Source organism: Neophocaena asiaeorientalis, unplaced genomic scaffold, assembly GCF_003031525.2.
Source record: "Neophocaena asiaeorientalis asiaeorientalis breed wild unplaced genomic scaffold, Neophocaena_asiaeorientalis_V1.1 scaffold134, whole genome shotgun sequence".
In the NCBI taxonomy this organism is placed as follows: Eukaryota; Metazoa; Chordata; class Mammalia; order Artiodactyla; family Phocoenidae; genus Neophocaena; species Neophocaena asiaeorientalis.
Window position 1 is genome coordinate 15,933,183 of NW_020185339.1, and position 12,461 is coordinate 15,945,643.

General features: G+C 39.4%; 1 protein-coding gene across 2 annotated transcripts in view; it reads left to right on the forward strand.

The window, feature by feature from the left end:
* Positions 1-4,437, forward strand: part of GRIP1 (glutamate receptor interacting protein 1) — a 203,486-nt gene extending 199,049 nt beyond the window's left edge. For both annotated transcript variants that reach the window (XM_024737136.1, XM_024737137.1), the window contains one exon: positions 1,787-4,437. In XM_024737136.1, coding sequence (XP_024592904.1) covers positions 1,787-2,014 — 228 coding nt within the window. In that variant the 3' untranslated portion in view covers positions 2,015-4,437. The remainder of the gene's footprint in view (positions 1-1,786) is intronic.
* Positions 4,438-12,461: the final 8,024 nt, after the last annotated feature.

The following is a 12,461-nucleotide window of genomic DNA, read 5'->3' on the forward strand; positions in this document are numbered from 1 at the left end:
TATTTGCTGAATAAATAACTATGGACAAGTTATTTGACCTGTCTTCCTAATCTATAAATTAGAGCTATACTTACTTTTATGGAAGATGAGGCTATAAAAGTAGACTGGACTCACATTGTGAAGGGCCTTGAAAGCCAAGATAAAGCTCTTGGACTTTATTCTGGAGGTATATTAATTTTCTAAGCAGAATAATGACATATTTTATAATTTAGAAAGACTACAATTATATCATAGGTGGATTGGTGTAGGGTGAAGGGGAGGATCACAGGAAAGACGACCAGGTAGGTAAGGGTAAGACACGTGTACCAGACCTGAGTCTTTAATGCCTTCAGTGCATCCTGGCAGAGCAGTCTGTGAGGCAGCCGGCAGCTTGCATTTGTTGCTCAGGACAGATGTTACAGCCAAAAGTAAAGATCTGGGATACTGAAGGCATGGACTTGGATAAAGTTGCCTATGGTGGATTTCTAGTAAGGAAGAGAAGAGAACTAAAGACAGAATTCTAAGAAAAACAAAATTTAAAGGACAGGAAGAAGTAAAGGCAGGAAAGGACTGAAAGTGAGCAGTTAAAATGGTAAAAAGGTCAAAACAAGGTGGTGTCATAAGAGCCCAGGAAGGAGTTTTAAGGATGAGTAGGTAAAGGCCAAAAGGGATGAGAACTCAAGACACCATTCCTGTGTTGGACAATTGGGTCATTTATATAATATATAAGGGTCAGGTCCCAGACCGAGAAGACTGGGGAGAGAGTGAAAAGTCAAGGAATGGAAGCAGCATGTATGATTCTTTAAACTTTTAGGGGGAAAAGAATAAGGAAACATAATCTCATACAGAGTGAAGAAAGAGAAAAACAAATACTGTATGCTAACATATATATGGAATCTAAAAAAACAAATGGTTCTGAAGAACCTAGGGGCAGACAGGAATAAGATGCAGACGTAGAGAATGGATTTAAGGACACAGGGAAGGGGAAGGGTAAGCTGGGATGAAGTGAGAGTGGCATGGACATATATACACTACCAAATGTAAAATAGATAGCTAGTGGGAAGCAGCCGCATAGCACAGGGAGATCAGCTCGGTGCTTTGTTACCACCTAGAGGGGAGGGATAGGGAGGGTGGGAGGGAGACACAAGAGGGAGGGGATACGGGGATATAAGTATACGTATAGCTGATTCACTTTGTTACACAGCAGAAACTAACACAACGATGTAAAGCAATTATACTCCAATAAAGATGTTAAAAAAAAAATAAGGAAACATGAAAGAAGATGAACCCATGTGTAAGCTGAGGAGGGGGTGGGCTCATGACCGAGAGAGGTAGTTCAGTATCATGGTCAAGAGCACGAGCTTTGGAATCATCCAGACTGCCTGAGATTACATCCTCGCTGGACCACTCACCAGCATCCTAGCTGGACCACTTGCCAAGTTCTGATCTCAGGCAAATCTCTTAACCACTATGTGCCTTACTTTCCTCATCTGTAAATTAGGGATAATATTTGGCACTTGGAGCACCTGCCATGAATAAGGCGATCTGCTCAGCATGGGGACATTGGGATGTGTCCCTGTTCCCTGCTCTCAAGGGCCTTACAATTTAGTAGCAGAGAGTAAAGTAAGCCAATACCCATGTTATAGTGTGGTCAGGGCCAGGATAGACCGCTCTGTACAGAGTGCTCATTTAAGCACTTTCAAGACTTTAATCAATCAACCTGTTATGTCTGAAATGTTACTCTGGGTTTTGGGAATCATCTTATGTCTATAACGATAATTCAAAATGGCGCTTCTTGACCTTTCAGGTTAATCATGTCCGAACGAGAGACTTTGACTGCTGCCTTGTTGTACCCCTCATAGCAGAATCTGGTAATAAGCTGGACCTGGTTATTAGTAGAAACCCCCTGGCTTCACAGAAGTCCATAGAGCAGACTCTACCAGGAGGAGAATGGAGTGAACAGAACAGTGCTTTTTTCCAGCAGTCGAGCCACGGTGGTAATTTGGAGATACGAGAACCCACTAATACATTATAGCGATGCTTTTTACAAAGCAGGACAAAAGACAATATCTACATGGTGCTAAAAAAAAAAAAAAAAATCCCTTTAAGATTTCTGTGACATTTGAAGCACAGATAATCACGTGGCATTAACTGCAAGCACAGGGGTCTTTTAAATCTCATGGCTCATGTTCACTTCCCCTTTCAAGTGAAGAGGTTTCTTTGTTGGTGATCACTATGGTATATGACAGGCAATCCCCTGCCAAGACCAAGGGTAGCGAAAAAGGAAAACAAGTAGGCCACCCCTCTCTACAATTAACATCAGAGGAAATTTTTTACAGGTCCATCTTCCTGTTCCTTTTTAAAAAGAGAAATATCTGTTTGAAAATGTTCTCTATGATAATTTCCTTAATTCACTTTGAAATCAGTTTCTTACTACAAAGTCATTCATGCGAGAATTTAACCAACAAGGCTTTTCATGAAGCTGGCTGTACTAGGAGAGCTAGTTTGGTGAACTGCTGGGACTGCTGCTATGGGAGGGGTACAGGTATAAAATCATCTTACAACGTTTCAGCAATGATGCACGTAGACAACCATAATAGGTGGTGGTAAATGTTTTGCCCAAGTATAGGAATGATTTTAACTAAGATGTATGCTATTCCCTATGCAACAAATTATCAAACAGGATATGTCTTGTGACCTGTTTTTTTTTTTAAGGACACATTTTTAATAGCTGAAAAATCTCTGATAATGAATTAGGGTGTTTAGCAACACTGAGAATTAGTTATCTTATTTTTAAAATTCAAGACTAAGAATTTGAGAATGAAGAGTCTATTAAAATGAGGTTTATCTTGATTGATAGGCAAATCAAACTCATACTGCTTGACAGACATGTTTTGAAAACTGATTATATTGAGAAAACTGATTATATTGAGGGGTGTACAGCACATGTACTTAAAAATGACACTGGACTGTCTTTTGTTCTGAGCCATGCCACTTACCGAAATTGTAAATACATTTTTCACAAAATGCATTGCCAATTATTACCATCCCTCAAAGCAATAAATTGTGACAGTTGCTTTTAATGTTTGTCAGCAACTGTTTTCATTTGTTCAGATATTTTGAATAGTTACACTAATAACTGTTATTTGGTGAATATAAAAACAATAGATCTGTATATTAATTGTAGAATCTCCATACTGAAACAATTATTTTCCAAACATTTTTATTTTGGTCAATAATTCAAACAACTGCTTAGGTAAAGCATTTGAACACTGTGTCCTTTGTTTAAGGAAAAAGTTCACCTTTCTTTTTTGTGCAAAGAAATATATTATTTCAATCATAGTTCAGAACTGCCAGGGCAAGAAAGTATAAAGCAGAATCATGTTAAGGAAAAAAAAAAGATGAGGAGGGGAGTCACTGAAATATGTATTTTTATTTGTAACAAACAAGTATTAAACTGTAAAGTATTTTTGTACAAATTTAATACTTTAATAGCATGGTATTTATCGTCTATGTATGGTTTTGGGGAATTAAAAATTGTTGCAAATATTTGTATGGAAAAAAAAACCCTCTCCCAAATGGAATAAACAGTGATTTTAAAAAGCCAAAAGAAAAACTTTTTTTTTTTTTTGGTGCTTTGAATATATTTTAGTGTTCTAGACTGAGCCCTACACAATACCTATAGTTACATAATTTTCTACAGGGGCAAGATTTTGCCATAAACTTGAAAAGGAACATGGAAGGGCAGGAAGAGCTTAGGTTTTGAAATTCGATCTGGACTTGAAGTCCAGCTCTGGTACTCACTCAGTGGTGGCATAAAATTTAATTACTGTGAGTCAGTTTCCCCACCTATAATACTGAAGGTCATATCTACATTCCAGTACTCTCATGAGAAGAGATGTGACACATATGTGAAGACGCTAAAACAGGAACACCTCCAAGACTAATGGTACATTTACTTTAGGTGACAAAGCTTGATCTTAACTCAAGGATCACATCTACCCTGAGAACATTATATGTATTCTATAAAATACATTTTCAGAAACTATTAAAATTATAAATTTTCATCATGCTATCTTAAAAAAAACTATTACCTTATAGTCCCAACGTTTTCATTTTTGCAGATTGCCTAGCAGGCTTTGTAAATTCACAGGAACAAGGCAGGGTGTCCATTCTTGCCACTTCTATTTAACAGTATGACAAGGAAGTGAAATAAAAGGCAACTAGATTGGAAAGGAAGAAGTAAAACTTTACTTGCAGATGATACAATCTTGTGTATACAAAAACCTTAAGGAATCCACTAAAAAACCTATTAAAACTAATATGAGTTTAGCAAGATATAAGATCAATATACAAAAATCAATTGAATATACTGTAGCAATGAACAAACCAAATATAAAGAAAACACATATTCTATAAAGCACAGGAAGCTCAGCCTGGTGCTCTGTGATGACCTAGTCAGGTGGGATGGGGGTAGGGTGGGAGGGAGGTCCAAGAGGGAGGGGATATATGTATACGTATAGCTGATTCACTTCATTGTACAGCAGAAACAACATTGTAAAGCAATTGTACTCCAATTAAAAAAAAGAAAACAATTATATTCTCATAGGATCAACAATAAAATACTTAGGAATAAATTCAATAAAAGTACAGAGTAGGTGTGGAAGACGGCAGAGTAAAAGACCCTGAGCTCACCTCCTCTCATGAGCACACCAAAGTAACAACTATCTACAGAACCACCATCTGTGAAGAAGCCTGGAACCTACCAGAAAAGATCTTCTACAACTAAAGATATAAATAAGGTACCACAAGACAGGAGGGGAAGACTTGAAATATAATCAAATCCCATACCCCACAAGTGGGTGACCCACAAACTGGAGAATAATTATACTGTAGAGGATCTCCCAGAGGAGTGACAGTTCTGAGCCCCACATCAGGTTCCCCAGCCTGGAGGTCTGGCACGGGAAGACAAATCCTCAGAGCATTTGGCTTTGAAGGCCAACAGGCCTTCACTGCAGGAGCCCCACAGGACTGGGGGAAACAGAGACTTCACTTTTCAAAGGGCACACACAAAATCTCACACACACCAGGACCCAGGGCAAAATCAGTAATTTGATAGGAGCCTGGGCCAGACCTGCCTGCTGGTCTTGTAGACTGTCCTGGAGAGGCAGGGGGATGGCAGCAGCTCACCCAGGGGGACATAGACACTGGTGTCAGACATTGAGGAACATTCAATTGTGTGAACATTCCAGGTGGCTGACATGTTGGATCATTAGCACCAAGATCTGGCCCCATCCAACAGCCTGAAGGCTCCAATGTTGGGATGCCACAGGCCAAACAACTAACTGGGTGAGGACACATCCCCACCCATCAGCAGACAGGCTGCCTAAGGACTTCCTGAGCCCACAGCCGCCTCTAGACATGCCCCTAGACATGGCCCTGCCCACCTGAGGGCCAATATCCAGCTCCACACACCAGTGGGAAGGCACCAGCCCCTCCCACCAGGAAGCCAGCCCAAGCCTCTAGACCAGCCTTACCCACCAGGGGGCAGACTCCAGAAAGAAGAAAGCTACGATCCTGCAACACAGGCCAGACCCCACCCTAGGACTCGTTGGCCCCCTGCTCTGCCCACTAGCAGGCTAATACAACCTTCCAGACACTCTGGACCCATGACCAACTGTCAGGAATGGCCCCTGACAACACCAACAATCTGAAATGAGCTCTGAGATCCCTGGGCCCTGCAGTCAAACTCCAGGAAACACCTCTAACTGCTAGTAGTCTGGTACTACTCCCAGGGTCTGGCTTCATCTCTCAGTGGGCGGGCAACAGCCCCAAAGTCTTTGGGACCCTGATTCTGCCCACCAATGTGCCAGCACTAGCCTCAGGGCCCATTAGGGTTCCACAACCAGCCACCTCATGACCAGGCCCCTCTAAAGAGCAGCCAGCAGCATCCACGCAAGGCAGGGCTGTGCAAACAACCAGACTAGGAACCAACCAAGCCTACCATACCACCCACATAGCCAGCCAAAACAGAAAGATCCATGCAACCCTCTTAGGGGGAACCTCTAGAGCATACAGCTTGGGTGACGGGTGACGGGTGGAGTGCACTGCTGGGATGCATAGGACATCTACAGAGGGCCACTTCTCCAAGGATGAGAAACGTAACTAACTTACCACGTACATAAAAATATAAATAGCAATAGATAAAATGAGGTGGCAGAGGACTATGTTCCAGACCAAGAAACAAGATAAAACTCCAGAAGCAGAGTTAAGTGAATAGGCAATCTACCCAAGAAACAGTTCAGAGTAATGATCATAGATGATCAAAGAACTCAGGAGGAGAATGGATGCGCAGAGCAAGAAGTTAGAATTTTTTAACAAAGAATGAGAAAATATAAAGAACAACAAAACAGAGACGAAGAGTACAATAACTGAAATGAAAAATACACTAGAAGGAATCAGTAATAGACTACATGAGGGGCTTCCCTGGTGGCGCAGTGGTTGAGAATCTGCCTGCTAATGCAGGGGACACAGGTTCGAGCCCTGGTCTGGGAGGATCCCACATGCCACGGAGCAACTAGGCCCGTGAGCCACGGCTGCTGAGCCTGCGCGTCTGGAGCCTGTGCTCCGCAACAAGAGAGGCCGCGGTAGTGAGAGGCCTGCGCACCGTGATGAAGAGTGGCCCCTGCTTGCCACACTAGAGAAGGCCCTCGCACAGAAGTGAGGACCCAACACAGCAAAAGTAAATAAATTAATTAATAAACTCCTACCCCCAACATCAAAAAATAATAATAGACTACATGATACAGAAGAGTGGATCAGTGACTGGAAGACAACATAGTAGAAATCACTGCTGCTGAACAGAAAAAAGAGTGAAAAGAAATGAAGACAGCTTAAGACACCTCTGGGAAAACATGAAGCACATTAATATTTGCATTATAGGGTTGCCAGAAGGAGAAAAGAGAGAAAGGGCCCAAGAAAATATTTGAAGAGAGAATAGCTGAAAACCATCCTAACCTAGGAAAGGAAACAGTCACCCAAGTCCAGGAAGCACAGAGTCCCATGAAGGATTAACCCAAAGAGGAGCACACCAAGACACACTATAATCAAAAGGACAAAAATTAAAGACAGAATACTAAGAGCAGCAAGGGAAAAGCAACAAATAACATACAAGGGAACTCCCATAGCCTATCAGCTGATTTTTCAGCAGAAACTCTGCAGGCCAGAAGGGAGTGACACAATATATTTAAAGTGATGAAAGGGAAAAACTGACAACCAAGAATACCCAGGAAGACTCTTATTTAGATTTGATGGAGAAATCAAGCTCTACAGACAAGTGAAAGCTAAAAGAATTCAGCACCACCAAACCAACTTCACAACAAATGTTAAAGGAACTTCTCTAGGCAAAAAAGAAAAGGCCACAGCTAGAAAAAAGAATTATGGAAGGAAAAAGTCTACCAGTAAAGGCAAACATACAGTAAAGGTAGGAAATCATCCACACACAAAGCTAGTAGGGAGGCTGAAAGATAAAAGTAGTAATATCACCCGTATCCACAATAAGCAGTTAAAGGATACCTAAAACAATTAGATGTAAAATATATCAAAACAGTAATAGTGAGGGGAGGAGAGTACAAATGCAGGGTATTTAAAATGCATTTGAAATTAAGAGAACAGCAACATAAAACAATCAGGTATGTATACAGACTGCTATACAAAAACTTCGTGGTAACCACAAACCAAGAATCTATAATAGATAAACACACAAAAAGGAAAAAAGAATCCAAAATAACACCAAAAATAGTCATCAAAGCATAAAAGAGAACAAAAGAAGAAAGGGGAAGAAAAAGACCTACAAAAACAAATCCAAAACAATTAACAAAATGGCAACAAGAATATACATAGCAATACTTACCTTAAATGTAAACAGACTAAATGCTCAACCAGAAGACACAGACTGCCTGAATGGATACAAAAACAAGACCCGTATATATGCTGCCTACAAGAGACTCACTTTAAATCTAAAGACACATACAGACAAAGTGAGGGGATGGAAGAAGGTATTCTACAAAAATGGAAATCAAAAGAAAACTGGGGTAGCAATACTTACATCAGACAAAATAGACTTTAAAATAAAGACTGTTGGGCTTCCCTGGTGGCGCAGTGGTTGAGAGTCCGCCTGCCAATGCAGGGGACGTGGGTTTGTGCCCCGGTCCGGGAAGATCCCACATGCCGTGCAGCAGCTGGGCCTGTGAGCCATGGCCGCTGAGCCTGCGCTTCCGGAGCCTGTGCTCCGCAACGGGAGAGGCCACGACAGTGAGAGGCCCGCGTACCACAAAAAATAAAAAATAAAAATAAAAAATAAATAAATAAAGACTGTTACAAGAGACAAAGAAGGACACTATATAATGATCAAGGGATCCATCCAAGAAGAGGATATAACAATTGTAAATATATATGCACCCAACATAGGAACACATCAATGTATAAGGCAATATTAACAGACATAAAGGAGAAATCAACAGTAATACAATAATAGTGGGGGACTTTAACACTCCACTTACATCAATGGACAGATCATCCAGACAGAAAATCAATAACGAACCACAGGCCTTAAATAACACATTAGAACAAATGGACTTAACCCATACTTTTACAGCATTCCATTCAAAAGCAGCAAAATACACATTCTTTTCGAGTGCACATGGAACATTCTCGAGGATAGATCACATGCTAGGCCACAAAACAAGCCTTGATAAATTTAAGAAAACTGAAATCATATCAAGCATCTTTTCCAACCACAACACTATGAGACCAGAAATCAACTAGAAGGAAAAAAATTGCGAAAAACAAACACGTGGAGGCTAAACAATATGCTACTTAACAACAAATGGATCACTGAAGAAATAAAAGAAAAATAAAAAAATACCTAGAGACAAATGAAAATGAAAACCTGATGATCCAAAACCTATGGGATGCAGCAAAAGCAGTTTTAGGAAGGAAGTTTATAGTGATACAAGCTTACCTCAGGAAACAAGAAAAATCTCAAATAAACAATCTACCATTATGCTTAAAGCAACCAGAGAAAGAACAAACAAAACCCAAAGTTTGTAGAAGGAAAGAAAGCATAAAAAATCAGAGCAGAAATAAATAAAATAGAGACAAAAAAAAAAAAGAAAAAAAATCAATGAAACTAAAAGCTTGTTCTTTGAAAAGACAAACAAAATTGATAAACCTTTAGCCAGCCTCATCAAGAAAAAGAGATGGAGAGCCCAAATCAATAAAACCAGAAATGAAAAAGAAGTTACAACTGATACCACAGAGATGCAAAGGATCACAGAAGACAGCTATGAGCAACTATATGGAAATAAAATGGACAACCTAAAAGAAATGGACAAATTCTTAGAAAGGTACAATCTCCCAAGACTGAACTAGGAAGAAATAGAAAATATGAACAGACCAATTACCAGTACTGAAATTCAATCAGTAATTTAAAAACTCCCAACAAACAAAAGTCTGGGATCTGACGGTTTCATGGGTGAATTCTACCAAACATTTAGAGAATAGTTAACACCTATCCTCAAACTATTCCAAAAATTTGCAGAGGAAGGAACACTTCCAAATACTTCCTGAGACAGTGGTCTCAGGGTGAGACCACTGTCACCCTGATACCAAAACCAGACAAAGATATCACAAAAAAGAAATTACAGGCCAATATCACTGGTGAACAGAGATGCAAAAATCCTCAACAAAATACTAGCAAACTGACTCCAACAATACCTTAAAAGGATCATACACCATGATCAAGTGGGATTTATCCCAGGGGTGCAAGGATTTTTCAATATCTGCAAATCAATCAGTGTTAACAAACTGAAGAATAAAAAGCATATGATCATCTCAATAGGTGCAGAAAATGCTTATGACAAAGTTCAACACCAATTTATGACAAAAACTCTCCAGAAACTGGGCAAAAAGGGAACCTACCTCAACATAATAAAGGCGACGTATGACAGACCCACAGCTAACATCATATTCAACAGTGAAAAGCTGAAAACTTCCCCTGTAAGATTAGGAACAAGACAAGGATGCCCACTCTCACCACTTTTATTCAACATAGTTTTGGAAGTGCTAGCCACAGCAATCAGAGAAGAAAAACAAAGGAGTCCAAATTAGGAAGAGGTAGAACTGTCACTGTTTGCAGATGACATGATAATATAGAGAGTAAATCCTAAAGATGCTACTAGAAAACTACTAGAGCTCATCAATGAATTTAGTAAAGTTGCAGGATTCAAAATTAACATACAGAAATCTGTTGTATTTCTATACACTAACAATGAACTACCAGAAAGAGATACTAAGGAAACATTCCCATTTACCATCACATCAAACAGAATAAAATACTTAGGAATAAACCTATCTAAGGAAGCAAAAGACCTATACTCTGAAAACTATAAGACACTGACAAAAGAAACTAAAGATGACACAAATGTAAAGATATACCACGTTCTTGGATTGAAAGTATCAATATTGTTAAAATGGCCATACTACAAAAGGCAATCTACAGATTTAATGCAATCTCTATCAAATTACAGAACTAGAACAAAAAAATTTTTAATTTGTATAGAAACACAAAAGACCAAAACAGCCAAAACAAGCTTGAAAAAGAAGAACAAAGTTGGAGGAATCATGCTCCCTGGATTCAGACTATACTACAAAGCTACAGTCATCAAAACAGTATGGTACTGGCACAAAAACAAACACATAGATCAGTGAAACAGGATACAGTGCCCAGAAATAAACCCACACACTTACAGTCTACAATGAAGGAGGCAAGAATATACAATGGAGAAAAGACAGTCTCTTCAATAAGTGGTGCTGGGAAAACCGGACAGCTACATGTAAAAGAATGAAATTAGAACATTCTCTAACACCATATACAAAAATAAACTCAAAACAGATTAAAGACCTAAATGTAAGACCATATTTTAAAACTCTTGGAGGAAAACATAGGCAGAACACTGTCTAACATAAATAGCAGCAATAATTTTTTTGGATCTGTCCCCTCAGGTAGTGGAAACAAAAGCAAAAATATACAAATGGGACCTCAATAAACTAAAAGCTTTTGCACAGCAAAGGAAACAAAATGAAAAGACAACCTATAGAATGGGAGAAAATATTTGCAAATGATGTCACTGACATGGTATTAATTTCCATAATATGCAGACAGGTTATAGAGCTCAATATGAAAAAAAAAAAGAACCCAATCAAAAAATGGGCAGAAAACCTAAATAGATATTTCTCTGAAGAAGACATACAGATGGCCAACAGGCACATGAAAAGATGTTCAACATCGCTAATTATTAGAGAAATGCAAATCAAAACTACAATGAAGTGATCACTTCACACCGGTCAGAATGGCATCACCCAAAAGTCTCCAAATAATAAATGCTGGAGAGGGTGTGGAGAAAAGGAAACTTACCTGCACTGTTGGTGGGAACGTAAATTGGTGAAGGCACTATGGAGAACAGTATGGAAGTTTGTTAAAAAACTAAAAATGGAGTTACCATATGGTTGAACAATTCCACACCTGGGCATATATCCAGAGAAAACTCTAATTCAAAAAGATACATACATCCCTATGTTCATACCAGCACTATTTACAGTAGTCAAGACATGGAAGCAACCTAAACGTCCATGGATAGATGAATGGATAAAGAAGATGTGGTATGTATATATATACACATATATGTACACACACACACACACACACACATATACATATAATGGAAGATTACTCAGCCATATAAAGTAATGAAATAATGCCATTTGCAGCAACATGGATGGACTTAGAGATTATCATACTAAATGAGGTCAGACAACAATAAATATTATACGATATCACTTACATGTGGAATCTTAAAAAATAATAGAAATGAACTGATTTACAAAACACAAACAGACTCACAGACACAGAAAACAAACTTACGGTTACCAAATGGGAAAGGGGTGGGGATGGATAAATTAGGAGTTTGAGATTAGCACATACACACTACTATACATAAAATAGATAAGCAACAAGGACCTATTGTATAGCACAGGGAACTATATTCAATGTCTTTTAATAACCTTCAATAAAAAAGAATCTGAAGGGCTTCCCTGGTGGCGCAGTGGTTGAGAGTCCGCCTGCCAGTGCAGGGGACATGGGTTCGTGCCCCGATCCGGGAAGATCCCACGTGCCGCGGAGCGGCTGGGCCCGTGAGCCATGGCCGCTGAGCCTGCGCATTCGAAGCCTGTGTTCCGCAACGGGAGAGGCCACAACAGTGAGAGGCCCGCGTACCGCAAAAAAAAAAAAAAAAGAATCTGAAAAAGAATATACTATGTATCTATAAATATAGATAACTCAATCACTTTGCTTTACACCTGAATCTAACACATTGTAAATCAGCTATACTTCAATTAAATAACAGCATAAAACTATACTCTGA